This window comes from Pteronotus mesoamericanus, unplaced genomic scaffold (genome assembly GCF_021234165.1).
Source record: "Pteronotus mesoamericanus isolate MK-2021 breed Mesoamerican mustached bat unplaced genomic scaffold, CSHL_Meso_final contig_78, whole genome shotgun sequence".
Classification (NCBI taxonomy): Eukaryota; Metazoa; Chordata; class Mammalia; order Chiroptera; family Mormoopidae; genus Pteronotus; species Pteronotus mesoamericanus.
This window is the reverse complement of record NW_026555258.1, coordinates 560,693-588,203: the sequence shown is the minus strand read 5'-3', so window position 1 is coordinate 588,203 and position 27,511 is coordinate 560,693. Positions and strand designations below refer to the sequence as shown.

Here is a 27,511-nt window from a genome sequence, read left to right as displayed (position 1 = left end):
CCCACTTGCCGGAGGCCCGGGGAGTTGAGAGACGGGCCCAGGCCCTTGGAGATGGGCCAACTGTGGGGCGGTGCACGAACCCCCCAGGCCGACCTGCAAGCCCCCCGAAGCGCCAGCATCTCCGGGGCTGCGGGCTCTTCCCCGAGAGCCTAGAGCCTAACAGAGGTGGGCGGGGCTGTGGCGGGATGAGGGCCGTTTGCCCCCCAGCGCCCGTCCACTTCCCGGGAGAGAAGGGGCCTGGAGGCGAGCCGGGCAGCCCGGCCTCGGGGCCAGGGGGTCCCTCACGCCTGCCTTTGCCTCTGGGGGCAGCCTAGTGAAGGGTGGGGTGGGGGAGGGCCAGCAGTGCGACCGCGAGGGCTCCCCACTGCTCAGAACCCCGCTTAGGTGCGGGGGCGGCTCTGCTTTGTCCCCGTTGGGGGCTTTTGCCGTTGGGTCTGCAGAATCCTTCGTTGCTATTGGAAACAGTGATGTCACTGGCAGGGGCGGAGCCTCAGCTTCCCTTTTTGTTAAGGAGGGGGAATCACGCTCCGGGAGTGGAGGGGACAAAGAGTGAGGATCATGAGGACCCCAGGGCCAAGGGCGGCTCTGGGGAGAGGCAGGCTGGGGGGCGCTGGCCGTGGATTCGGAGGCAGGCTGCAGAGTGGGAGCGAGCACCCAGAGGGCTCTCCCGGCAGGTGCCCGACCGGCCGAGCGCTTCCCGACGTCCCACCTCGGCCTGCAGGCACACGCACCGCCTCTGGCCCTAGTCTCCTCGGGCTGGTTGGGGCCCCGACCCCCGGCGCTGAGGGAAGGTCCAGCCCCACACGGGGGCAGCTGCTGTCATTCCTTCTATTCTTTTGAACCCTTCCGGGGGTCCAGGCCACACAACCAGGCAAACGGTGTCTCTTCCCCATTTCCGAGCCTCCTGCAGAGGGAGCCGCTCTGCCCTCCCCCAGACGGACACGGCTCAGGGCGTCTGCACCCCATGGGTCTCCAGCCCGCTGCAGGTCCCGAAATATCACCGACTGTGATTGAGGGCTCGCGCACGCGCGCGCGCGCGCGCGCGCGCGCACACACACACACAACCTGGCACGCAAAATTCGGTCATGTTAAAAGACACGAGGCTGCAGGCGGCGACACGTAAGCTGCCTCCAGCCAGATCCCTGCAGGTCCCAGACAGCCCAGGTCACGGTCCCAGCGACCCGTCCACAGATGCGCGCGCACACGCGCGCACACACCCTTCTCCCCCGCTCCCCGCGCTCTGGCAAATGCGCACACGAACGCAGGCGCACACTCTGGCGCGGGAGGCGCCCGCCCTCCCCTCCACGTTAAGAAGCGGGGGCGGCGGGAGGGGTAGGAGACTTGCGTCCCGCTCGAGGCTCCGCAGCCGCCGCAGTCGCCGCAACGTCAGGACCCAGACCATCGAAGCCCGCGGAGGAGTCGCCTCCGCGGTCTCCTCTTGGCAGAAGGCGGCGGGAGCCCCGCCAGGACCGCCTTCAGCACCGCGGACAGCGCCGCTCGCCCGGGGCGGGAAACCCACGCGCGCCCAGGACAGTCCCCGCCGACCGAAGGCTCGGGTGCCCCTTTCCCTTCCGAAGACGTCCAGGGCCTAAGGCCCCGGGGACGTGGCGCCCCTCGCCCGCGAGGCCGCGCGCGCGCAGCACGGCCGGGGCGCCCCGCTGGGGATGCGCCGAGAGCGCCGCGATCGCGCCGCCCGGAGCCCATGAGCACCATGCGCCTGCTGACGCTCGCCCTGCTTTTCTCCTGCTCCTTCGCCCGCGCCGCCTGCGACCCGAAGATCGTCAACATCGGCGCGGTGCTGAGCACGCGGAAGCACGAGCAGGTGTTCCGCGAGGCCGTGAACCAGGCCAACAAGCGGCACGGCTCCTGGAAGATCCAACTCAATGCCACCTCCGTCACCCACAAGCCCAACGCCATCCAGATGGCCCTGTCGGTGTGCGAGGACCTCATCTCCAGCCAGGTGCCCGCCCCCGCCCTCGGGCTCCCGCCGCCGCCCCTCCTGCCCCTCCCCCGCCGCCCTGCGCCCGCCCTCCCCGCTCCCTCGCCCTCCCCGTTGCAGCCAGGCTTCCAGGTCCCCACCCCCTCTTTCAGAGCGGACCCCCAAACCGGCCGGCCCGCTCTGCCCTCTGCCGAGGGTTGGTCATGTCAGCAGCCAGTGCCCCACCTTGGCTCCCAGACCTGTCTGTCACCTGTCACCACAGTCCGTCCCCAGGAGGGTTCCAGGGCTCGGGCTGCGACCCGTGCGCCCAGACATGTGGCAGACATGGGGCAGTTTGCTCATCGCCGTGGGGGGGGGGGGACGCTGGGCTCCGGGCAGAGGCGCCTGTCCCACCCCAGGCCGCAGGGCTTTGAACAGGGTGGTGCCTGGGGCCTCATCCTGCCGGCTTCTCGATCCTCCCTCCCTCCCTCCCTCCCGGTCCCCGCCCCCCGCCCCGCCGTCCCCCAGCCACAGGTCTGCCTGGGAGGGGAAATGCCCAGGTGTCGAAGCCCGTGTGCTGTCGCGCAGGAGCGGGGGCCACGTGCGGGAGGCGGCAGGGGGCGGCTGGCAGGCGGCGCCGCGGCGGCGCGCTGCGGGGGGTGGGGGGCGGGCCGGCTCGGGGTCCCGCTGCGGGAACGTCCGCCCCGGGGCGCGCGCCGCCGCGGAATTCCAATGAGGCTGCAGCATCTCCGCATTGCGGCCCTTTATGTAAGAGGCGCGGGGCGCTCTCCCTCGCTCCCCTCCGCACCCGCGCCCGGCCCATCCGCGTCCGTGCAGACTTACACGAGCACACGCGTGCGCATAGGCAGCACACAATCCACTGCACATGCAGGCTCTCACCCGCCTGCTCCCACACACATCCACGGACACACATGCACGTGCCACACACTGCTCAGCACGCCCGCGCTGGGCTCAGTCACCCATCTGCATGCACTTGAAATACAGACTGTGCGCACGCATTCCCAGCGCATGCTCCCAAATGCCTTCCTGTCACCCGCACACACGCTCATGCAAACACTGACCGGGCGCCTTTGGGTGCAGACTGGAGGCGAGGGCCCGCAGGGTGGGGGCGGGCAGACCAGCCCAGGAGCCCACCTGCCAAGGCCGGGCCAGAGCTTTGCTCAGACATCACCCCCGCTCTCCCCACAAGCCCCTCCCATGCCCGAGCGACACCTCTGTGGCCAGCGGCTTCTGTCACATGTTCCGTGTGGGATGGGGAGGGACAGGAAGAAGTGGCCCGGGACCCCCTCTCTGGGGCTCGCGCCTCCGGCTCCCAGGCTGTCTGAGGGCCCTGTCTCCCTGGAGGGCAGCCAGCCCCTGAGCACCGGTGCCAGCGCCGGCTGTCGCTCACGGAGCGCCCTGCGGGGCAGGCTGTCTGCGAGCGTGGCAGCCGCTCCCGGCCATGTGGGGCGGGGCGCGCCGCCCACCCTTGCAGAAACAGGTCTTCTCTGTGGCTGAGGAAGAGGAGGCAGAGTTGGGACAGACAGGTCCTTCTAATGCTAGGACAGTGTGCAGCCCGGCTGGCTGCCCCCTCCCAGCCCCTGCCTGCGGGGCGGGGCTTGGTCCACACAGGAAGGCCTGGCTGCGCCTGTCCCTCCTGGGGGAAGGCCTGGGCGTTGGGTCTTGCTCTCACTGAGCGAGCTTGCCCGCTCCTGGAAGCCGCCAACAAGGCGACGGAGCCCTTGGGTCACCCCTCGTCCAGCCTGTCTGGGACGCCAGCTCTGAGGGGGCACGAGGCAGCACGTGGGCTGCGTGTGGCTGTCAGCTCGGCTCAGGGCCAGCCTTCTCCCCAGCCCCCTCTGGGGGTGGCTTGTACGGCAGGGCACAGGCCTTCGGCCTCCCTGTCAGGGAGGGTCTCAGCGTGCACGTCAAAGCAGCCCCAGTGGTGCCAGGGGAGTGACGGGAGGCTGGGGAAGGGGACACGGGACGCGGCCTGTCACCTCCCTGCGCGTCCTTCCCGGCGCTCCCGCAGCCTCGCTCCGCCGCAGACTTGCCCGTGCGATTCGCTGATATCAGGGGTGGCTTGGGGGCCCTGCTTTGTGGGCGTGTGCCCCTGTGTGCACAGCTGGCGTCCCCGGGACCCCCTTGCCCGCACCTGCGCAGTTCGGCCTCTGCTGCTGCTGCTGCTGGACGCGGCTCAGGCATCGGGCACCGCCCGCCTCCATCACGCTGACAATGTCCCCTTGTCCACAGGTGTACGCCATCCTAGTCAGCCACCCACCCACCCCCAATGACCACTTCACCCCCACGCCCGTCTCCTACACAGCCGGCTTCTACCGCATCCCCGTCCTGGGGCTGACCACCCGCATGTCCATCTACTCAGACAAGGTAAGCTCGACCCCGCGGCCGCCCTGCGGCTCCGCGCGGCGCTGAGGCCCCCGGCCCCCGCGGCCCCCGGCCGCCGGCGGCCGCCTGTGGCAGGGACAGGGGCGGAGACGGGGGCCCAGGCCGGGGCTCTGGGCTCCAGGAACACAGGGCGGGTCGCGGGCGCAGGCATCCGCGCAGGCTCGCACACTCACGCCCGTCCCCTCTCACAGTCCCGCTGACCCACAGACCCAGGCGCCGCGGCACCAGCCGCGCGGCTCCGCGCTCAGGTCCCGGCACGCCCACGGCCGTCCGCACACGTCCACACCGTCACACAGGCATTCACACTCGTGCGCACACTCACACAACACGGACACGTTCACGCATGTCCACACTCACACGCACACCCCCCCGGCGGTCCCACACGCTCCTGGGCAGAGGCCCCGTGACCGGTGACGGGCGCCCAGCGCAAGCCTTGGGAGCCAGCAGCGTCCTCTTGACTGCACCCTCCGGCCTCTGCCTCCGAGGTCTGGGCACCGGCCTCCTCAAGTGCAAAGCGGAGAAAACCGCCTCGAGGGAGGGAGCCGCCGGAGGGCGCAGCGGAGCCTGGGAGGAGGGGCGTCTCCTGCGCGCCCCGTCCGCCCCCCCACGCCCCAGCCGGGATCTGGGCCGCGGCCTGACCCCCGGTCCAGCTCGAGGGCAAATCTGATGGCCAAACCTCCAGCCTTACCCTGAGCGCGCTCGTGGGCCCTCCCGCGGCCCCCCTGGGCCGCGCGCCTGGGCGGAGAGGCCCGGTCGCCCCACTCCAAGGCCCCGGCCACACCACCCTTGTGGCCCCGCGGCCGGGTGCACGAGGGGCAGAGGCAAAGGGGCCTTCGTGCTCCCGGGACAAGGCGCGGCCCTGAGGCCCCCGAGAGGGAGCAGGTGAAAAAATACCCCGGAGGCCTCCGAGGCCACCAGAGGGGTGTGGGTCCGCAGGGGCACTGAGGGACGCACGCGGGCTGCCGAGGGGGCGGAGGCTGATAGCAAGCGGGGCGGGGGTGGGGGGCAGGCAGGGCCGGGGCCTCGGTGAAGGAGCGCGAGTGTCCCCCGCGAGTGGGGGCCCGGCAGCTCCGAGTCTGTGGACCTGGGAAGGCCCTGCCCCGAGCCCCACAGCGGACCTGTGAGAGGCCGCGTGTCCCCGCGGACTTTCCGAGCCAGCGCTGTCCGGCTGCCCGCCCATCGGGGGCCGGGCTGCGGGGACCTGGGGCTGCGCCCCGGGAACAGCTCCACCGACGCCTGCGGGCTCCCAGCCGCGGCCAGGCGGACCCAGGGCGCGCCGCCCTCCGAGGAAATGAGGCGGGTGGGAGGAGGGGGAGGCCGGCGGGGTGCCCGAGCGGAGTCTCCACGGCGCTCAACCCGCCCTGTCCCCGCAGAGCATCCACCTGAGCTTCCTGCGCACCGTGCCGCCTTACTCCCACCAGTCCAGTGTCTGGTTCGAGATGATGCGCGTCTACAGCTGGAATCACATCATCCTGCTGGTCAGCGACGACCACGAGGGCCGCGCGGCGCAGAAGCGCCTGGAGACGCTGCTGGAGGAGCGCGAGTCCAAGGTGAGGCGCGGGCCGCGGCGGGGGGCGCCTGCGCGGCAGGAGGAGCGGCGGCCTGCGCTGTGTCTGTGGCCCGTGTGTGAACACTTCTCTTTCCATCGTGCATGGTCAGCACCGCCACGTCTGGCGAGCGCCCGCCCCAGCCTGTCCTCAGCTCATTTCACTCGCTTCTGCCATTAGTCGAAATCTCCTTCGTGTCGGTCCCTGCGGGGCGAGGGCAGGACCACCTGGAGCTCCGCAAACACCCTGCCCCGCCCCCACCCAGGTCCGCCTGCGCCGGACCTTCCCGCCCCCGCCCCCGTCCCGCGCGTCCCATCTGCCGACCTCGGGGCGCTGCGCCCCGCCCCCGCGGCCTCAGGGCGGCGACCGTGCGCCACGCCCCCCAAAGGGCCGGTCCCCTCGCCGGCCTCCCCGCAGCCGTCAGCCCCACTCCGCAAAGCCCGGCCCCCGGACTGGCGCGCCCCGGCCCCGGCGTGGGCTGTGCCCCCGCGGGCCTCCCCGCCCCCTCTCCTCAGCTCCCGCCACTGCGCGGCGCTCCTCCCGGAGACCAGTCAGACCCCTGCTTCCCGGGCACACTGGCCACCTGCCCCGGCCCCGGCCCAGCTCTGGGGGGCTGCCCAGAGACCGGAGAGGTGGCTTCTGGGGGTCCAGGTGACCCCCAGTCCCTCCCTTGCCCGCCCCCACCGCCAGCCCGAGGAGCGGCAGGGGCTCCCCAGAGGCCCCGGGAGCCTTCACCCAGTCCACAGCCCTGCCGCTCAGTCCCTGGGCCACAGGCCCCCCGTGGGGTGGAGGCCGAGCTGGGCAGAAGGGGGGCCAGGCTGGGGGGACCCCGGGAGGCCAGACCAAGGGGGTGGGGGGGAGCATGCTCTCTCTGGGCAGTCAGAGTGGGCTTCAACAAGCTTAGTGCCACCCAGGGGCCCCAAGGCGCCATAGACCCCTGAGGGAATAGGGGGTACCGGTTGGGGGGCAAGGCCAGAGAGCAGGCCCAGAGAGCCCTGGGGATCCCTGCGGGGGAACTGGCTGAGGCTGGGAGGGAGGGCTGGCGGCCAGTGCCCCGAGCCCCCACCCCTCCGGAGACGGCCCCTCGGCACCCGGCAGGCACACCACCTCCTGGCACAGCCCCCGGGGCCGCACGCCCTCACACGCCCTCACACGCCTGGTGCACGCTCACGCACCCGGCAGCCACGCCGCTGCACGCCTGGGCCCAGGCGCACACTCTCCCGGCCGCGGCTGCGGTCCCTCCACACCTCCCGCCGCAGACTCAGGCCACAGGTGCCCTCCCACGGCCCCGCGGGCACCCCGCGTCGGCACGCGGCCCATGGGCGCGCTCCCCCCCAGCTCGCACACGTGCACATGCACCCACCCCCACAGATGAGTGCTCGACGGCACTGGCCCACTCCCCTCCCCACGCAGGTGCCTGTTCCCTGTGCACACGCGTGCACACAAACCCCTCTCGCTCTCCGTGGCGCGCGCACAGCAGTGGGTGGGAGCAGAACACGTGACCTCTTAGAAAGGCCGAAGGGCGGACACGGGGAGGAGGCGGGGCCGTAGGGGCAGTGCATGGGGAGGGGCCGCTCACCTCCCACTCAGGACTGACGCGGGTGGGGCCACACGGCAGGTGCATGGCAAGAGCGGGGCGGCAGGCGGGACCCCGAAGGGACCTGTCAGCATGGACGCAGACAGGGCCTCCCCTTCTCCCCAGCGTGACCGTCTGCGCGAGCGCAGCTCCGCGGCCGGGAGCCTCAGCGGCCCCGGGCGCCCTCGCCCCGCGCGCCCCGGCCCCGCCCCGCCCGGGCCTCGGTGTTTGCGAGCTCCAGGTACGCGCCCGTCTGCAGACGTGCCGAGGAGGTGGTGTGATTGCTTTAGCGCCGTCATTTTCAACCGTTTATAATCTTCTTCTGTGTCTGCATATTTTCTCTGTGCACATTATTCATCAGAGTAAAAAAAGGAACTATGAAAACCTCGACCAACTGTCCTATGACAACAAGCGCGGACCCAAGGTATATATGCATGGACGTGCACGCCACCCACCGACTAGGGAGCCTTGGCCTCTGGCGCCTCGGCCGCCAGGGCCGTTTTCCGGCCCGGCCGAGCCGCCGGCCCGAGCAGTGAGGAGCGTGAGGTCGTGAGGCAGGCAGCCGCAGGCAGGAGAGGGCACGAGTGGCCGCGTGGGTCTCCACGGCCCCGCCATCGCGGCCACGGCCTTGGCCTGCGCCTGAGAGCAGGCACGCCGCAGGAGGAGCTGCTCTCCGGGAAGTGCATGCGAATCTCTGGGACCCCCGGGGTTTCCTCGTGGAACCCAGGAGGGAGCCCGCCCGTCCAGCCGCCCGTCTGCCTGCTGGGGTCCGGGCCACTCGGCAGAGGCCTGTGGAACCAGGCCTGCGAGGACCTCCCGTGGTTTCGGCCACGTCAGCCCCGTCTCCGCTCCCAGTTGCATTCCAAAACGGTTCCGGCGCCTGTGCACCGCACGCTCTCTGCGTCTAGGCCCACGTCAGCTTGCATGCTCAGAGCCAAGAGGACAGCAGTGGCAGGTGGCGAGAGAGGTGCAGAGAGCAGGGTGCAGCGCAGCCCCGCCCGCGGGCTGCCGGAAGGATGAGCGAGGCCAGGCCAGGCCGGGAGCCAGGAAGGCAGGTGACAGCGCAGGTGGCAGGCGCAAGCCGCGGCAGCCCTAGCCGGGCCGCCTCGGGGTTCCTAGTGGCTGCGGCCCAACTCTCGCCCCTGAGGCGCTATGTCCCCTGCCCCGGCCACCTGCTAACACTCCTGCTCACACCACAGGCCGAGAAGGTGCTGCAGTTTGACCCGGGGACCAAGAACGTGACGGCCCTGCTGCTGGAGGCGCGGGAGCTGGAGGCCCGGGTCATCATCCTGTCGGCCAGGTAAGGCTGGCCGGGCCCCCTTCCCCCGGGGCGGCTCCCGGGCCAGAGCGGGGGACCCCACCGGGCTGAGGTTGAGCTTCAGCTGCCGAAACGCCCATGCCACACAGAGCCCCTGCCACGTACACCTGGCGACCTGGCAGGCGGGATGCTCTCTGTCCGCCGCTCGCTGGGTTCTTCCTCCCTTCCACGGTCTTCTGCTGCCACTTTGCCCTGAGCTGGGCTTTGGGGCTGGGGTGCGGACAAGTTCCCGTCCTTAGGAAGGCACTCAGCCCTGGTGGCAGATGGGTGGCAGGGCACTCGGGGAACCGGGCGTGAGCAGGTCACGCAGGTGAGCCCAGATGGGAAGCCCCCAGGCAAAGCAGGGCTCGAGTGCAAGGGCCGAAGGGCTGGGGCCTGTGGAGCAGGCAGCAGCGAGGGGACCCACTGGGGAGAGCGAGAGCCAGGCCAGCTGCCCCGACAGGGCCCGGCCCACACCTCAGCCTCAGGGCCAGCCTGCAGTACAAATCTCCCTGTCGGCAAATGGCTAGTTCTCCCGAGAAGGGAAAGCGCAGGCCACCCAGAAAGGATGCAGGAGGAGTCCCACCACACGGGACAGCCAGAGGCTCCTGGGGCGTCCACCCCACTGTCTGCCCTGCCCTGGTCCTGGAAGCGCTGCTGGGCTCCAGCAGGGTGCAGAGAAACAAGAGGGTCGCTCCACCCAGAGGGACGCACCCTGCCGCGGCGGCCCTGCGGCCCTGGGACCGCCTGCAGCACGCTGGGTCCCAGGACGGGCCCCTCGGCACGCTCGGTCAACACGCCTCCGGCCGAGCCAGGTGTGCGGGGTGGCCAACCAGGGCGCCGGGGACCAGGAGGCTGGACGCAGCTCCACCCCTGCCCACAGAGGTGCCAAAGAGGGTGCTAATTCTCGCCGCGGCCGCCCCCTCCCGCTCTACCGTGGAGAATCTGGACCCGGGTCTCCGAGTCACAAGTAGCTTGCCCACGCTCTCCGCCCAACCCGGGCGCTGTGGGGAGCGCTTCTGGAGAACGGTTTCCTTCTCTCTCTCTTTTTTTTTTTTAAGTTTTTTTTTGGAGGGTAAGGGAGGAAGAGAGGGAAACATCGGTGTGTGGTTGCCTCTTGCGTGCCCCCTACTGGGGTTCTGGCCTGCAACCCAGGCTCGTGCCCTGACTGGGAATCGAATCAGAGACCCTTTGATTCTCAGGCTGGCGCTCAATCCACGGAGCCGCACCAGCCTGGGTAAGAGAAGTGTTTCTTTTGGGAACTGCCCAGGCAAAGTCAGGAGAGTGCACAGACCCTCCTTGAGCAAGACCGGCCCAGAGAAACCCCCCCCCCCCCCCCCGCAGAAGCCCGCTCAGAGTCAGCTCTACCCAGAGAAGGCCCCGCCCAGGACAAGGCCCCGCCCAGGACAAGGCCCCGCCCAGGACATGGCCCCGCCAGGGAAAGCCCTGCCCGGACCCTCCGCATTTACGTCCCTGTTCCTTTACACACTCACTCCTCACAGGGCCTGAGGGAGGCAGGGAGCAGGCGCTGGGGTGAAAGGACCGGTGGGGGGCGCACCAGTGGGCGCACAGGCGGGCTCGTGGGCGGCTGACGAGCGAGCGGAAAGCCCCTTCGTCCAGGGCAGAGCCAATGGAGGAGTCGGTTACCCCGAAACGTAGGTGCTCAACCGTGGGCACATTTACAAAGGACTAGGTCGCACCGAACTCATACGTTGTAATCGCCAGGACACGGGCCAGAAAGCCCCCTGGAAAACAACGTACAAACCCCCCCACAGCCGGGTCCCAGCCGAGGGGACGGCTCTTCTGAGGGTGTTCCCTCTGGCCACCGAGGCCCCGCGCCACACGCTGCAGGCCTGGATGGGGAAGGTCCCCAGACACGGGCTGAGGGGGTCTCATCCTGTGTCGCTAGCCCCAAGGTCAAGGACAGTTTGCCATGCGTGGCTCCAAAACAAAGGGCAGCCCAGAGGAGGGGATGTGGTCACAGCAGACGGTTGCACATGTGCCACACACAGAGACACACACCTGTGTGCATGGCACATTCACAGGGGCACATGCCATGTACACCACACACATTATATACATGGCACATGTGCACACATGAATGCACACACCACACACACATGCATGTACAGACCTGGGCAAATGTGTTTACGTGTGCACAGGCACATGGTATATTCGCACTGTTCTCACATGTGTGTGCATGTCACATCTGCACACTCCACACACGCACAGACCCTGTGTACATAATACACTGCACATGTGAACACACACCATGCACATGCTGTGAACATGTGTGCATCATATACATACCCACAAGCATGAGTGTGTGCGGTGGGCACATCACACACAATATGTGCACATGCTCACAAGCAGGCACCATACAGATGTCATGTGTACACATGAGACATTGCATGTACACACGACACACATATGGACAGGCATGTACACACCTATAGACAAGTACACACATGCCATGCATGCATATACTCCTACCAGCATACACAGTGCACACATGCATGCAGGCATCCACACGGAATCACAAATACACCACAGACGCTCCAGGCATGCACACGCCTCACACAGGTGGGCGCACTGCCCACCAAGGCCCAGCACTCACAGCAGCCTCACGCCCACCATCGCCCCCCCGAACCCACTATGCAAGGCCTTGGGGCTGGCTGGGCTGCGGCAGCTGGCGGGCACCCCGCCGCTGCCGCGTCGGGCTCCTTGGGGCGCAGAGGCCCGAAGCCCACCGCGGGCGGCAGGCCGGCTCCAGCGCACGCAGCTGCAGAAGCCCAGGGCCCCAAGGCTGTCCTGGCCTGTCCCGGGGCAGCGGCCGGCACCTGTCTTCCTGGCCCTGGCATGGCCACCTGACACACTTTGGCTCCAGGTTCATGCATTTTGCCGAGAGATCCCATGGAGCTAATCTGAATTTTTGGCCAGTTTTCCGCTGACTGCAGAGGATTCCTTTCCGAACGGCTCCATTTCATCATCCTGAGACTGTGTTTACTGCAGGGGCCGCTTCCATAACACGGTCTGATGGATCGGCCAGGCTCTGTCCGCAAGCCGTTTTCCCGATGGATCAATTTACAGGACACAAGCATAGGCGTGTGTCACTGCCCCGGCAAACGTCGGCTCGCTGCCGGGTTTTGTGGGCACTGTTGGCACGCTGCGCCTCGACGTGCCGGTTCTGCCGGCCGTGGTGGCGGGGCGCTCTTGGTCAGGCCGCCCGCCTGGCGCTGCCGCGCGCCCCACCGGCTGTGGCTTCCATCTGACGCTAGAGTTCCCGCTGAGAGCAAACACTGGGGGTTGTTTTGTTTTGTTTTGTTTTGTTTTCCTTCATTGGCTAATCCTTGAGAAAACTCGGGGCAGACCCCTCAGGCAGCCTAGGGCCACCCGGGTCTCCAGCATCAGCCACTGCGACGATAACTCAGCACTCGCTCATTCCGGCCCATGCCTCCGCACCCCCTGCCCGTGCGCTGGAGCAGCCAAGTGCCCATCACGGTTCGGGTCCCTCTGCGGCTGGTCCAGCCCCGCAGGGGAGGGAGGGGGGCAGTGGGGGAAGACTCTCCGTGGCCCCACAATCCCACTGCCCCACAGGCCCGAGGTCCTCATCCTGACCAGCGAGACCCAGGCCCGAGAGGCTGGGGCCACAGGGGCTCGTCCATGGGGCGAGGACGCCCCGGGCTCTCGGGGGCACGTGTGCCGCCAGGCGAGGCCTGTGCTCGGTCCTGCCGGCGGCCCCGCCCTGGGCATCAGGCAGAGTGCAGGGCTCGTGCAGGCTCTGGGAGGGTGGGTGGCGGCCCTCTGTCTCTCCCGTGGCTGCCGCCGCGACGCCCAGGGTGGCTCCCAGGCTCCGGGTCTCGCCAGGGTGTGCCCGCCCCAGAGACCCCCAGCCCCTCACTGTCTGTATGGACAAGGAGAGCAGAAGGTCGCGTGGCTCGTTTGGGGCACCGGGGCGAACAGTCTGGGCACGGGCCTGGCTCTGCCACTCACCGCCACTCGTGTGCCCGGGGTGCCTCAGTTTCCCCTCCTGACACGGGTAGTGCTAATGCCTGCTGCTCAGGGGTCTTGTGAGAAGTAACTAAAATGGTCCACAGAAAGCACTTTATGCTCCCGGTGACTAAGTGGTCAGTCAGTAATGATCCATCACCATTGCCATCCCCCTGACCCGGCATGGCAAGGGGGGACCAGTCAAGAGGCCTGGGAAGCTCTGGGAGCCTGGGCCCCACCCCGCCTCAGCTCTGTGGGGTCCGGGCCCGGAAGGATGCAGGCTGGGGGCGGGGCTGGTCGGTAACCCCGCCTGCGCCCAGGCGCGCATCCAGGTGAGGGGCTTCGGAAAGGCAGGGGCAGGAGGAGGGCCCGGGGAGCGGGAGCAGCCGCCCGCCGGCCTTGGGGGGGGAGGGCTGGAGTCCTGGCCCGTCACCTCCCTCTGCTCCACAGCGAGGACGACGCTGCCACCGTGTACCGCGCAGCCGCGATGCTGAACATGACCGGTTCGGGGTACGTGTGGCTGGTAGGGGAGCGCGAGATCTCGGGGAACGCCCTGCGCTACGCCCCAGATGGTGAGTGCTGGGCCTGGCCGGGTCCCGGCGGGCGGGGTCCCCCCACGGGCTCTAAGCGGACGTTCTCCGCAGGCATCATCGGGCTACAGCTCATCAACGGCAAGAACGAGTCGGCCCACATCAGCGACGCGGTGGGCGTGGTGGCCCAGGCCGTGCACGAGCTCCTGGAGAAAGAGAACATCACCGACCCGCCACGGGGCTGCGTGGGCAACACCAACATCTGGAAGACCGGGCCGCTCTTCAAGAGGTGGGCGGGGCTGCTGACTGGGTGGGCGGGGGCCGGCTCTGGGAGTGGGTGGAGCTACTGAAGAGACGGGCGGGGCCTCTCCAGGAGTGGGCGGGGCGCGGAAGAGGTGGGCGGGTCCACTCCAGGAGGGGCGGAGTCACTGAAGAGGCTGGAGGGTCCAACCTTGAGTGGGGCTGGACCGCCTGCAGGCGGTGGGGACGGCTCCCAGGAGGTGGAAATAGTCACTCTTCAGCGGGATCCCCCTCAGCCCGCTGCCCACAAACGACAGATACGGTCACTCACCCCATTCCCCCCTCTCTCCTCTCCTCCCCTCCATCACCTGCTCCACCATGATAATCATCTGCCCCGTTTCCAACGCACACCAACGTCTTGAGTGTCGCTGTCTCCACTGCACCTGCCCCTTGCTGTTTGCACGGCAACCAACCCTGAAACCCCACCTGACTCCCCACGGTGGCTGACAGCCCTTGGGAGGAGGCTCCTGCTGCAGGGGTGGGGGGTGGGCGCTTCCAGAGACCCAGGACCTCAGGCAAGGACTCCCCGGATGCCACGCGGGCCTGTGGAGGGCCAGGGCTGGCCGCAGGCCCCGGTGGATAGCCACCATGGGGCAGGAGGTACTCACAGCACCTAGACACCACGCTCCAGGGCGGGCAGGCTCGGCGCGTCACTGGACCCCACCCCCCACCTGGGTGGCAAGCGCTGAGTCCACCACGCCCACAACAGGAGGCACGCAACTGCACGTGTAAGGCTCATACGTGCACACAGACGTGGAGAGGCAGGAGGCACACACATACACGCCACAAATACACGAGCGGGGGTGCATGCCACACGAGGACCACCTGTGCTCACAGATGCATGTGTATGCCACATGCGCACACACAGGTGTACCCACGGAAGAGACAGGGCCTCAACCCTGTCTCCCCCACTCACTGGCAAACAGGCCAGGGCGGCCTTTCGGGGCGTCCGCCTCTGTCTGTAAAGCGAGGATGGCGGCTGTGAGGATCGAGCACCCCAACCCACAGAGAGCCCTCGACGCAGGTCTGCCGTGGCTGTGCGGCCCGACGGCTCCCGCACACACAGCCCCTGGGTCTTACTGGGGCTGGGGCAGGGGCAGAAGGCGGGGCTCAGGCTGTGCGGGAGGCCAGGGAGGGGGCGGCCGTGCGAAGTCGACCCCACGCCGCCCTCCGCAGAGTGCTGATGTCTTCCAAGTACGCGGACGGTGTGACCGGCCGCGTGGAGTTCAACGAGGACGGGGACCGGAAGTTCGCCAACTACAGCATCATGAACCTGCAGAACCGCAAGCTGGTGCAAGTGGGCATCTACAACGGCACCCACGTAGGTGGGGGTCATGAGGGGGTGGGGGCTGGGGCCTTAGGGTCCTGGGGCCAAGACCCCTGCGTGGCCACCCTCCATCTCATACTCCCACCCCCAGGTCATCCCCAACGACAGGAAGATCATCTGGCCAGGCGGAGAGACGGAGAAGCCGCGAGGGTACCAGATGTCCACCAGGCTGAAGGTGGGGCCCGCCCCCGCCCCCACGCCCGGACACGCCTTCCGACTCCTCAGGCGCGGAGGAGGGCACAGTGAGGCCACCGAAAGCCCCTAAAGGCAGCGGGGTCAGAACTGGCACCGGGCTGCCAGGCACCCCAGAGGACGCACGGGGAGCAGGTGGAGGGGGCGGAGGCGGGTGGCCCCCGTCCCGTGGCTCCCTCCAGGGCCGCAGCCGACCCAGCACCACGTGAACCCGGGGAGGCTGTGAGGGGCAGGGCTCCCCCGGAACAAGCTGAGCGGGGACAGAGGCCAGATGGGTGGTCACCCTGTCGACACCAGCCTTAGCACCCTGTCCTGCTCCTGGACACCTGCCCCCGCGCTGCCTGTCGCCCTCCAGAGGGTCCTGGCTGGCCACACTCCAGCCTCACAGCCCCTGCCCTGACCGGGCCATGCTGTCTGTCTGGCCCTGGCCTCCCTGCCGCGTCCCCTGCGATGGGCCACCCCCTCCTGGACTCTCGCCCTGGGCCTCGGAGAGCTCCCTCCGGGCGGCCCCACGCCTCACAGGGCCTCTCCCTGGTCGGCCTGACCCTTCCAGCTCCTTTGGGCACATCCCTGGGCCCCTTCTCTCCCCCAAGGGTGCCCTCAGAGTCCCTCCTCCTGCTTACCAGTGCCAGGCTGGCATGCGTGCCCAGCAACCCAGCAGCTCCCAGTGTCCCCAGGCCCCCGTGCCTCTCGGTCACCCTCGCCCGCATCCTGGACCCGCCCCCGCGGCCTCTCGCCCAAGCCCTTTGTGCCTGTTGGCAGGTCGCCTCCCTGCTCCCTAAAGCTCAGGCACCACGTGCTGAAGTCTGAAAGTGACCCAAAACACCAGATGGTTCTATCCAGGCTGCCAGCTTTTTACTTTTCCCCCACTGACTTTTAAAGTATTGCTTGTCTAAGAGAAAACCATGATGAACATCCAAACACCACTCGGCTCCTTCAGGAGCTCCCCGTGCCCAGGGACAAAAGCCGAAACGCTGCCCTTGCTGCGGAGGCTCAGGCTGGTCCACCCTGAAGGCCCCGCCTCCTCAGCGCCCCCCGTGGAGGGCGCCTCCCAGATCCCCGGCCAGGGCTCAGCTCCGGCACCGCCTCCCTCTCCGCCTTCGACCGTAGGCTGGGCCAGGTTCCGCCCCCTCTGCACGAATCTGTCCTCCCCTCCCCAGCCTACAAGCCCCTCAAGGAGCAGGAGGAGAGGGAACACTGGCTGGGCTCCAACAGGCCCCAGGACTGAAGAGGCGGGCATGCGAGGGAGGGTGGCAGCAGCAGGGGGCAGAGGAAGGGCGGGGAGACGGTGACAGAAAAGGACCCGCTGCTGGGGAGGCTGAGCGGGTCCCACGCAGGCTCTGGGTGGATGTCAGGGAACGCAGGCCCCTGTCCGCCAGGGCAGGCCCTGGGCGGGGGCAGGGAGTTCTTCATCCCCAAGACGTTGGGGAAGATGCCCAGGACGGACGGGACATTCCAGCGGGCTGCTTTGGTGGAGGGAGTGGTGTGTAGGCCAAGAGGAGGCGCGTGTTTCAGGAGGCCCTGTGCCTTCCGAGCGCCGCGGGGGCCACGGTGGTCCGGGGAGTCTGGGCCCCTCCTGAGGCAGATGATGCTGGTGGAGGTGGCAGGCGGCTGGGGAGGGTGAGGCTCCAGAGGGGGCAGCGGCAGGAGGGGAGAGACGTCTGGGATTTGGAGAGGCTTCAGGGGCGCCGTGAAGAGGGCAGCGCCCCCTGGAAGCCAAGGCGGGTGGTCCAGGCTGGGTCTCTGCCTCCTGCCGCCCCCAGATCGTGACAATCCACCAGGAGCCCTTCGTGTACGTCAAGCCCACGCTGAGCGACGGCACGTGCAAGGAGGAGTTCACAGTCAACGGGGACCCTGTCAAGAAAGTGATCTGCACCGGGCCCAATGACACTTCGCCAGGCAGCCGTGAGTGCGGGGCTGGGGCGCGTGGCCTGGGGCGCGGGCGCCGAGCGGGGCGGGGCGGCTCGGCGGGGGTTCCTGCCGTCACCACCGCTCCCCGTCCCCAGCGCGCCACACGGTGCCTCAGTGCTGTTACGGCTTCTGCATTGACCTGCTCATCAAGCTGGCGCGGACCATGAACTTCACCTACGAGGTGCACCTAGTGGCTGATGGCAAGTTCGGCACACAGGAGCGGGTACGCGAGAGCGCTGCGGGGCTCCGCGCTGGCCCGGCCCGGCGGAAGGGGCGGGGCAGTGGATGAGCAGGGCCGGCAGGCTGGGCGGAGTCCTGGAGGGCGGGGCCGGCCGGCCGGGAGGGGTCAGGAGGGCGGGGCCTGCTGGCTGGGCAAGGTCTAGAGCAGGGAACCCGGGGGGCGCGCTGGGGTAGAATCCTGTTTCGGGACGGGGCCCGCCGTGTCCCCGCCCCGCAGGTGAACAACAGCAATAAGAAGGAGTGGAACGGGATGATGGGCGAGCTGCTCAGTGGGCAGGCGGACATGATCGTGGCCCCGCTGACCATCAACAACGAGCGCGCACAGTACATCGAGTTCTCCAAGCCCTTCAAGTACCAGGGCCTGACCATTCTGGTCAAGAAGGTGGGCAGGGCCCCACGGGGGTTGGGCGGGGCGCGGGGCGGGCCGCGACGCTGATGGCCTGCCCCGCCCGCCCCCGCGCAGGAGATCCCCCGGAGCACGCTGGACTCCTTCATGCAGCCTTTCCAGAGCACGCTGTGGCTCCTGGTGGGGCTGTCGGTGCACGTGGTGGCCGTGATGCTGTACCTGCTGGACCGCTTCAGGTGAGCGCGGCCGGGGGCCGGAATCCTCCACCTGCGGGGCGGGCGGAGCGGGCGAGGGCGGGGCGCGGCTGCCTCTCCCGCCCTCTCCCGCCCGCCGTCTGCGCCCTGCAGCCCCTTCGGCCGGTTCAAGGTTAACAGCGAAGAGGAGGAGGAGGACGCGCTGACCCTATCCTCGGCCATGTGGTTCTCCTGGGGCGTCCTGCTAAACTCCGGCATCGGAGAAGGTGAGGCTGTGCCCGGCCCCGCCCGGCCCACCCCGCCATGCCCCGCCGGCCGTATCTGACTGACCTCGGCCCGCAGGCGCCCCGCGCAGTTTCTCCGCGCGCATCCTGGGCATGGTGTGGGCCGGCTTTGCCATGATCATCGTGGCCTCCTACACCGCCAACCTGGCGGCCTTCCTGGTCCTGGACCGGCCCGAGGAGCGCATCACGGGCATCAACGACCCGCGGGTGAGGCCTGGCCCTGCGGGGGGCGTGGTCGTGCGGTGCGCGGGGCCTGCCTCGGGCGGGGCTGGGGAGCAGCCGCAAGCCCGCCTCTGACCCCGCAGCTGAGGAACCCCTCGGACAAGTTCATCTACGCGACGGTGAAGCAGAGTTCGGTGGACATCTACTTCCGGCGGCAGGTGGAGCTGAGCACCATGTACCGGCACATGGAGAAGCACAACTACGAGAGCGCGGCCGAGGCCATCCAGGCCGTGCGCGACAAGTGAGCGGCGGGGCCGCGCGCCGGGCCGGCGAGGGGCGGGCTGGGCGAGCGGGAGCGCCCCCTCGAAGGAAAAGCGAGTGTCCAGGCTGGGTGGGCCCCACGGGATGGGGACAGGCGTACGGGTTGCGGGCCGGCAGGACGAAGGAGTGCGAACGTGCGGGTCGAGGGTAGCCCGACTGGGCAGGGCTCCCGTGACCCCAGCCCCTTCCCGCAGCAAACTGCACGCCTTCATCTGGGACTCGGCGGTGCTAGAGTTCGAGGCCTCGCAGAAGTGCGACCTGGTGACCACGGGCGAGCTGTTCTTCCGCTCCGGCTTCGGCATCGGGATGCGCAAGGACAGCCCCTGGAAGCAGAACGTTTCCCTCTCCATCCTCAAGTGAGTCAGCCTCGCCTGCTCTGCGGGAGCCTTCGCAAGCGCCCCAGGCGCCGCCACGCCCCACCCCGCCCCTAGCCCCGCCCCCGGCCCCGTCCAGGCCCCGCCCGGCCCGAGTCGCGCGCCACGCCCAGGCCGCACCCCCAACTGTTCGCCCGCCCAGGTCCCACGAGAACGGCTTCATGGAAGACCTGGACAAGACGTGGGTGCGGTACCAGGAGTGTGACTCGCGCAGCAACGCCCCTGCGACTCTCACCTTCGAGAACATGGCAGGCGAGTCTTCCCCCTTCCCTTTACCGCCCCCCGATGACACTGGGTGGGCGCGGCAGGGGGCCTGGAGCCCGGCTAGCCAGCCGCTGAGGCGCTGGGTCCTGGCCCACAGGGGTCTTCATGCTGGTGGCTGGGGGCATCGTGGCTGGAATCTTCCTGATCTTCATCGAAATTGCCTACAAGCGGCACAAGGACGCGCGCCGGAAGCAGATGCAGCTGGCCTTTGCGGCGGTGAACGTGTGGCGAAAGAACCTGCAGGTAGGGACAGCCACCCTCCGAGGCCTGGTGCCCATGGCCCGACCCGGCCCCGGTCCTCCTCCATCCCCGCAGGCCGAAGTGCTGGCCCTGGCTCCCGGAGCCCGTGTGAGCAGGACTGGAGCTAGGAGCCACGGCCGCGGGCGGCGTCAGTGGGGAACCTCCGGCAGGTGGCTGCCCTCTGCCCAGCCGGGCGGACGGAGGCCACGCGCCCTGCCCCCGGCCTCCGCCTGGCCCTCTGTCTCCAGAGTCGCCCTCCGGCGCCCAGCCCATAGGAAGGCAAACTGAGGCAGGGTAAGACAGGGACCCACCCGGGTGTAGCACGTGAGTCTAAGGCGCATTCTGCCCTCGCCGCCCCACGCTCCCCCTCAGCGCCCTCCGGGGCCCCTCCCCACTGCCCCCTGTGTCCTGTGCTCCGTCACTCCAGCCCGAAGCCGTTCCGCGGGTCCTGCCTGGCGCCCCAGCCGTGTCTGGGGGAGCTTGCCGCCGGCAGGGGGCAGCCCGCCTGGGGTGGGGCAGGCAGCGAGGTCTGTGCAGGCCCGTGGCTCCTGCCCCACGGTCCCCGTCCAGTTTGCCGCGTCTCTTCTCTTTCTCTGGGTGCCTCCCCAGAGCCTGTGCCTGGGGCGAAGCGGGCCGTGCAGAGAGGAAGGGCCGGGGGGGACGGGTTGCTGGAGTCCCCCCGCCTTTCATCTGCCCACTCTTGCCCCCGCGACCTGGCTGCTGCCCTCGCTGGCCGGCGCGGGGCCGTCCCGGCTATCAGACCCGCCCGAGGCCGGGGTCCCGGGAGCTGCCTCTGTCTGTTGCTCCCGTTCCTCTCGACGCCCACCTCTGGCCCCTCGGCCCCTCCTGAATCTCGGTGTGCCCCCCTCAGGAGTCAGACTGGCTGGCAGGCCTGAGGGGAGACTCCGCCAGCGCTCGGGGGGACCCTCCTCCTTGGGACGCCTGTAAACCAGGGCCACCCAAGAGCCAGGGAGCCCAGCGGACCTCCCAGGAAGAGCGCCCGACGGGACCCCCGAGCCCAGCCCCAGCACGAGCGAGGCCAGACCTGACCCGGGCAGGAGCAGAGGCCGCCCGCGCACGTCCGTCGGCCCAGCACAGGGAGGCAGGCAGGAGCGAGGGCCCGCGCGGCCCGCCAGGCGGGGCGGCGGCCCCCGAGGAGCAGGCGAGGGCAGGCGCGGCCGTCCCCCTTAGCTGTCTAATCACTTATACATATTCATTTTAGGATAGAAAGAGTGGTAGAGCAGAGCCCGACCCTAAAAAGAAAGCCACATTTAGGGCTATCACCTCCACCCTGGCTTCCAGCTTCAAGAGACGTAGGTCCTCCAAAGACACGGTAAGGGGAAGAACGCCTAGCCCCCCGTCTCCGACTCCGACCTCGCCCCTCCGTGTCTGTGTCCCGTGCATCAGGCGTGCCCTGTCATCCCACCCCACCGCACCCTCCCGCGGCCGCTGCCCTCATCTCTACTCGCCCCGCACACTAGGTCTTCTCCCGGACTCCCGGCCGGCCTCCCGCGGGCGGGCCCTCGCCGGGCCCTCTCCCCCTGTGTCTCTGCGTTAGTCTGCCCCCCCCATGCCATGACGCCATGCGCCATCTTGAAGCTGTGTCATGTCGTTGGTCAGCCAGTCGGCCTCACCGCTCGGGGCCTTGCCGGGGGCCCCCGGGGCCCGAGCCGCCCCGGCCTGGGCTCCTCACAGGCCGGGAGGCCACGCCACCTCGCTGTGGCGTCAGTTTCTCAGCCTCTCCGGGCCGGGCCCGCTGCCCTCTCTCCCTCCCCGCGGAGTCCACGGAGAGGGGTGGCTGTGATGTCCCATCCGTCCATCTGTCTGGCTGCCGGCCCCGCCACCCAGACGCCTGTCTCACGTGTCTCACCAGAGCCATGCCTGTTGCATCCCTTCCATGTGGTCTCTGTGTGGGCCGGGGCTGGGGGCCGGGCCTGGCTCCATCTGGGTGGACGGTTGGGGCCTGGAGTTGGAACAGGCCCCCAGCCACAGGGGACTGTCAGGCGGGGAGTGGACGGGACCAGAGGGGGCAGCTCCCAGCCCAGGCTGAGCAGGGGCCCTGCGGGGGGTGTGCCGGCAGCCCCCGTGGTGCTGAGAATGGGGGGGGACGGCCTCGGCCTGCAGAAGGCGGGGCGGGGAGGCTCCCAGACCGAGGCCCAGGACGGGGGCGCCTCCTCAGAGGAGACCAGCCCCCCAGCCCGCCCCACAGGGCCACGGCGGGGCCAGGCCTTCGGTCTGAGCCCACAGTTCCCTGCCCCCCGGCCCTGGGCAGCTTGCCGCTGCACTGGCTGTGCGACTTGGACCACAAGCCTCCCCAGCGGGCCCGGCCTTGCCAAGGGCGCCCCAGTCCCAGGTGGGGAGGGGGCCAGCGGACTCCCTGCAGTCCTGGGGCCGATTTGGCCCGGGCCCCACAGGAGCCACGCTCCAAAGCGGAAGTGGGATTGCAGCCCCCCGCCCGCCCAGTGCGTGGGAGGAGGGCGAGACCCCCGGGAGAGGACTGGAGGCGTAGCTGGCTCCTCTTCACAGGAGGCTCTGGGCACGGGGACGGAGGGTGCACAGCGAGGGCCTGCGGGGCCGGAGCACAGGCCGGGCCGCCCAAGCCCAGGAGAGGGCGGGGCCTGAGCCGGGGGCAGCGCCCGGCGCGCAGGGAGAGGAGGGCAGGTGCCCAGGAGCCACCAGGGAGTGGTGGGGTGGGGCAGTGCGGGTGCAGGTCTCCCCAGCAGGCAGCGCTTTTGGGCAGGCATCTGAGAGGACGGACACAAGAGCCACGCGGGCGAGGGGTGGCTCTGGGCCCGCCCCGCCCCCCCAGGGCAGACAGGCAGGCCCCTCCACGGGTTCAGGCGCAGTTCAGAGACGCTCACAGTGCCCTTCTGGGGATGCGCTCCCATTGGAGGCCTCGCCCGAGCCTCTCGGGCACCAGGGACCGTCCCCAGGTCAGCCCTGGCCCCCTGTGGCATTTGGGACTGGCCCTTCCCTGCAGGGGTGACTGGGGTCCCTGCCAGCTGGGGGGGCTGGGCGGGGGAGGGCAGCCCAGCTCCCCCCTCCCCCTGTTCCAGGCTGGGCACCTGCTCGGAGGGAGGCCTGGGTGGGGGGGCTCTGTTGGGATGGGAGGGGTCGGTCCGGCTGCTGAGATCCTCTGCCCCTGTCCTGTGGCCGGTCCGGGCCAGGGTGGCACTGGGCGCTCAGGGCTGGGGTCCCTGGCGGCCAGCGGGGCCAGCGGGTATTGATTGTTGGTTCTTATTTATAGAGCACCGGGGGTGGACGCGGCGCTTTGCAAAACCAAAAAGACACAGTGCTGCCGCGACGCGCTATTGAGAGGGAGGAGGGCCAGCTGCAGATGTGTGCCCGTCATAGGGAGAGCTGAGACGCCCTGCCCGCCCTCCTCTGCCCCCCTCCCCCGCAGACAGACAGACAGATGGACGGGACAGCGGCCTGGCCCACGCAGAGTCCCGGAGCACGACGGGGTCAGGGGAGGAGCGCCCCCCAGCCTCCCCCAGGCCGTGCCCGCCCGCCCGCCGGTCGGCCGGCTGGCCGGTCCACCCGTCCCGGCCCCGCGTGCGCCCCCGAGCGTCGGGCTAACGGGCCGCCTTGTCTGTGTATTTCTATTTTGCAGCAGTACCATCCCACTGATATCCCGGGCCCGCTCAACCTCTCAGATCCCTCGGTCAGCACCGTGGTGTGAGGCCCCCGGAGGCGCCCACCTGCCCAGTTAGCCCGGCCAAGGGCACTGATGGGTCCTGCTGCTCGGGAAGGCCTGAGGGAAGCCCGCCGGCCCGAGACTGCCCGCCCCGGGCCTCCCGTCCACTCGTCTGCCCTGCTGCCTGGTGGGCAGCCCCTGCTGGACCGAGGCGCGGACCAGAGCGGCTGAGGACGGGCCGGAGCTGAGCTGGCTGGGCAGGGCCGCAGGGCGCTCCGGCAGAGGCAGGGCCCTGGGGTCTCTGAGCAGTGGGGAGAAGGGCTTGGAGCAGAGACTGAAGCCCCGTCCTTCCCCAGCCACCACCAGAGCCACAGCGGGGGCCTGTGGCCCCAGGGGACTGAGGCACCCCTGCTCTAGAACCCACTCCTAGCAGCCTCGGCTCCGCCCCCTCTCCTCTTCTTCCCCGCCCCCTCTCCTCTCGATCCCTCTCGCGGAACCAACCCTGCCCTTCCCCGACTGCAGACCCTGAACCCGCAGCTGGCAGCCGCTCCGCAGGGGCTCCGTGGGCTCCCGGCTGCCTCCCTGCTTTTCCTCCAGACTCCGACCGAGCCTCCTCTTGGCCTCCTCCGGCATGCAGCCCAGGATGGGCTTCCCCGACCGCCGGCTCCGGACTCTCCTCAGCCCGCCCGCCACCTTGTACAGGCCTAGCCCGTCCTGTGCCCGAGCGCGTGCCTTTCCCCCCGGCGTGTGCGCGGCTGCGCGCGGACCCTCGGCTCCAGAAGCCGGAAGCGCGCCGCACCGCTCCCTGACCCAGTGTGTGCAGTGGTGATGCCTAAAAGAATGTCACGAAAACTTCGGTCTGTCGCTTGTTGATGCCTGCAGGGAGTGTGAAGAGGGGGTAGGGACTAGGGGGAATATTCGAGGGCGGCCCACTCAGACTTGGGCGGTGGCGGCGGGGCTCCCGGGGTCCGCCGGCGACGCTCCGCCGCGGCCGGGTTTCGGAGGCCTCCTCCGCGGGCGGCAGGCGGCGGCGCGTTGGCGGCGCGCGCGGCAGGCGGTGAGCACGGAGCCCAGCGCCAGGCAGGTGGCCAGACTGGCGAGGAAGGAGACGGGCCCCAGCGCGTAGACCACGACCAGGTCCCGCGGAGCGAGTGGCTGCACGCAGCTGCGGAAGACGGTGTCGGAGAAGGCGGTCAAGGGGCGGAGTGTCTGGAGCCCCGGCGACACGCAGAGCAACGTCTCGGCCTCTGCGGGACAGGGGCGCGGCGTCAAGCAGCGGCGAGGCAGCGGCAGCGGCCACCCAGTCCCGCCTGCGCCCCGAGAGCTCACCTGGCGCGGGCCGCGGGTGCCTGCGCAGCCAGGCGCAGAGCGGGCGCAGGGCGCAGCCGCAGGCCCAGGGATTGCCGCGCAGGCGCAGTGTGTTGAGGGCCGGTAGGCCGGCCAGCAGGCCGGGCGCGAGCGCAGTCAGCTCGTTGTCCTGCAGGCTGAGCGCACGCAGCAGCGGGAGTGCGCCCAGCGTCGCAGGCTCCAGGCGCGCCAACCGATTGTCCGCTAGCGAGAGTTTGCACAGCGCGCGCAGAGACGCGAAGGTGCCAGGTGCCAGCGCCTCCAGCTGGTTGGCGCTAAGGTCGAGTTGCTGCAGCGCGCCCAGACCCCAAAAGGCTCGCGCGTGCACCCAGCGCAGCCCGTTCTCGCGCAGATCCAGGCGCAGCAGCGCGCCAGCACCCACGAAAGCTCCGGGCGGCAGCGCGCGCACACGGTTGCGATCCAGCAGCAGCGCGCGCACGCTCCAGCTCAGGCCAGCCGGCACCGCGGGCAGCGCGCGCCCTGAGCAGTTGGCCTGGCCGTCCGAAGCGCACGCACATGCCTCAGGACAGTCCCGGGCTCCCGGGGTTCCCGCGGGGGCGGTCGCAGCAGACGCTTGAGCCCAGACAGGCCACGGCGGCGGCAGCAGCAGCAGCAGCAGCAGCAGCAGCCACAGCGGCAGCAGCGGCCGCGCGAGAGAGGAGGGGCTTGGCATGGGGGCAGCCGTGGGCCCCGCGGTGGGAGGCCTGCTGCTCGTGTGTCCCTGGAACCCGTCTGTCCCTTCTGCGCGGGCACAAGTATTAACTGTCTAGCCCAAGTGCCGACAGTTCCTGTCCCACGGCTGGTCCCGCCTAGGGCTGGGGCTAGGCACATAGCCAGGGCCCGGCACTGCCAGCCACCTGTCCCGGAGCGCCAGGCTCCTCTTGGCTCCACGCCAGGAGCAGCGCTGACGAGATGCCGCAGCCCCGTGTCGTCCACCACCCGGAGCTTCTCTGAGGCCCGAGCAGCTGGACCACATACACCACCCACAGGATGCGATGCACCGAATGGGGCCCCGTGCACCCTGCTCCTCATCCCTAAGGTTTCTACTCCTCCCGGGCTCAGTAAAGTGACCCTCGTGCGCGTACACAGTGACCCGCGGCGCGCGGAGGCAGGGTCCTGTCCCCGAGGTGCAGGATTGGTGGAGCACCAGCACGTGATGGGGGCGCGAGCCCAGGGGACGGGCTGGGCGGCGGAGGGGCCGGCGCACCTGCGGCAGGGGAGAGAGTCCCGTCCGCCCTTCCCCACCCGCCAAGGACGCTCCCGGAACCTCGAGGAGGCGGCGTGGGCGGGGCGGGGCGGGGGCGCCAGAGAACGTCCTCGTCTCAAATGCTGCTCCCCCTGGAGCGGCCGCTGCGGGTCCTGTCCCAGACTTTCGGGGGGCGGGTGGGCAGGGGCCCGGAGCCCCGCCAGCTTCATGGGACAAAGCAGCAGGAAGGCTCCGGGAGGAGCTGGGCTGAGGCTACTGCAGGAAGAAGTGGAAAACCAGGGTGTGGCTCCAGCCACGGCCGGGAGACAGCGGGCGCCTGGTGTTGCGCTGCACACCCCTCCCCCACACGGAGGAGAAGGCGGGACAGGCGCACGCTGACCCCCCCCCACCCCCAGGCCTAGCCTCGCATGGGTTCCGAGAGGACCTCACAGAACCACTAAATACTGTTTAATTCCCCTCCACCAGCTGCCTGCCCAGCCCTACTCAGGCGGGGGTGAGCAGGGGGGCTCCTCTAGAGTCAGCGGGGGACCCACGGGCATGGTCAGGAGGCTGTGATCCTCCATGGGCTGCATCATGGCCACCTCCAGCTCGGGCTCCACAAGGTGGGACTCCATCTGCACGGACTGGAGGTCCACGTGGTCTTCCTGGACCCCATAGCGCTCCACCAGACTGCAGGACAGGGGCCGGCTCAGTGCTCCCCCGGGGCAGAGGATGCCCCGCCCCGGGGGCAGGGAGCAGGGGGCGCCCGCCCTCCGCCGCCCCTGGTGCCACTCACCTTCTGTCGGTGGTTTCAGGGCATGTTTCACTGCGGGGAGGGGGAAGGCAGGTGTGACTCCCAGGACAGCCGCGCTGGACCCCAGGAGCCCAGACGTGCCCTGTGCACCTGTCCCCAGCCCGCAGTCGGGAGGCCGCGCCAGAGTCAGTGGTGACTCCCCCGCCCCGGGTCGCCGAGGCCCCTCTCCTGGCAGGCCCGCAGCGCCAGGGGGCGGGCAGCCCAGCCCAGCCCGCGCCCCGCCCCGGCCCCGGGGCTCACGCACCCCTTGTTGCGAAGGACGCCAACTGCCACGATGACGAGGGCGAAGAAGCAGCTGGCGCTGATACCCACCAGCACCACGAGGAGGGCGATAAGGGCCTCGCGGCTGAGGCCCAGGCTGCAGTCGCAGTGGCCGCTGGCTGCGGGGACAGGCCCGAGCGGCCGTCAGCGGCCGCCGGCGGAGGACCCACGGGGGCCCCCCCAGCCCCGGCAGCCCCTGGCTCGTGGTGGCCCAGCCCACCCGGACAAGTGAGGGGCCCGTGCGAGGGCGGCTTGGGGCCCCGAGGAGGCACCTGCAGCAGGAACGATCCACAGGGACAAGCATATCAGACCCAGGGGGCTGCCAACCAGGCGGGAGCCAGGCTGGGGACAGGGGGCCATGTCCAGCCCCAGCCCCGCCGCACACGCCTCTGGGCGGAACTCGTCGGAAGGCGCTGACCTCACAGTAGGGCTGGGAGGCCGGGAGGCTGGGGGCAGGGCCTCGGCCCGAGGGTCACTTGTCCAGGCGCCAGGATCCGCGGAGCCCCCGGAGGGCGCAGGTGGGGCCGGTGGGGCCGTGGGAGCCAGTCCTCAGCGTCCTGGCCGGGCCTGAGGCGGGGGCACCGGTGGAGCCGCCCGCCATGGGGCCGGAGCCCCACAGGAGAGGGTCCCGCACTCGGGGCCGGCGGGCGTCCGCGGGGGCAGCGCCAGGCCTGTTTCCGAGGGAGGGCCGCAGCTGCTCAGGTGGGGCTTGGGCAGCGACCTGCGGGGCCGCCCTGCCCCCGGGGCTGGGACGAGCGGGGGGCCGAAGGGGGTCAGGGAGCGGGCCTGTGCCCGCTGCCCCCGCGCCGGCTCTTTGGAGGGGGACCCAGCCGGCACCCCAGAGACG

The 27,511-nt window shown here is 69.7% G+C and overlaps 3 protein-coding genes across 10 annotated transcripts; 1 reads left to right on the top strand and 2 right to left on the bottom strand.

Annotated features, from left to right (window-relative positions):
- Window positions 1–1,651: 1,651 nt before the first annotated feature.
- On the top strand, window positions 1,652–23,897 carry GRIN1 (glutamate ionotropic receptor NMDA type subunit 1). Of its 8 annotated transcripts, XR_008530047.1 has the most exons (22): window positions 1,654–1,960; window positions 4,172–4,306; window positions 5,698–5,874; window positions 7,809–7,871; window positions 8,647–8,747; window positions 13,185–13,306; window positions 13,379–13,553; window positions 14,741–14,885; window positions 14,983–15,066; window positions 16,847–16,988; window positions 17,090–17,217; window positions 17,452–17,616; window positions 17,698–17,816; window positions 17,928–18,040; window positions 18,117–18,265; window positions 18,364–18,521; window positions 18,736–18,897; window positions 19,058–19,167; window positions 19,277–19,422; window positions 20,642–20,752; window positions 22,667–22,883; window positions 23,033–23,897. XR_008530047.1 is itself a non-coding variant. In XM_054584111.1 (21 exons), the coding sequence occupies exons 1-21, from the start codon at window positions 1,703–1,705 to the stop codon at window positions 23,099–23,101; spliced, it is 2,832 nt and encodes a 943-aa protein (XP_054440086.1). In that variant the 5' UTR covers window positions 1,654–1,702; the 3' UTR covers window positions 23,102–23,897. The 8 variants fall into 8 exon arrangements, 4 of the variants coding, with proteins under 4 accessions (XP_054440086.1, XP_054440087.1, XP_054440088.1 ...); XR_008530050.1 differs by lacking the exon at window positions 7,809–7,871 and having other exon boundaries at window positions 1,652–1,960; XR_008530048.1 differs by lacking the exon at window positions 20,642–20,752.
- A 26-nt stretch (window positions 23,898–23,923) lies between these two features.
- LRRC26 (leucine rich repeat containing 26) lies at window positions 23,924–25,076 on the bottom strand. Its single transcript, XM_054584110.1, has 2 exons — window positions 24,386–25,076; window positions 23,924–24,303 (listed from the first exon to the last, which is right to left on the bottom strand). The coding sequence occupies exons 1-2, from the start codon at window positions 25,074–25,076 to the stop codon at window positions 23,990–23,992; spliced, it is 1,005 nt and encodes a 334-aa protein (XP_054440085.1). The 3' UTR covers window positions 23,924–23,989.
- A 1,013-nt stretch (window positions 25,077–26,089) lies between these two features.
- Window positions 26,090–27,024, bottom strand: TMEM210 (transmembrane protein 210). Its single transcript, XM_054584706.1, has 4 exons — window positions 26,937–27,024; window positions 26,648–26,783; window positions 26,386–26,415; window positions 26,090–26,279 (listed from the first exon to the last, which is right to left on the bottom strand). The coding sequence occupies exons 1-4, from the start codon at window positions 27,022–27,024 to the stop codon at window positions 26,090–26,092; spliced, it is 444 nt and encodes a 147-aa protein (XP_054440681.1).
- Window positions 27,025–27,511: the final 487 nt, after the last annotated feature.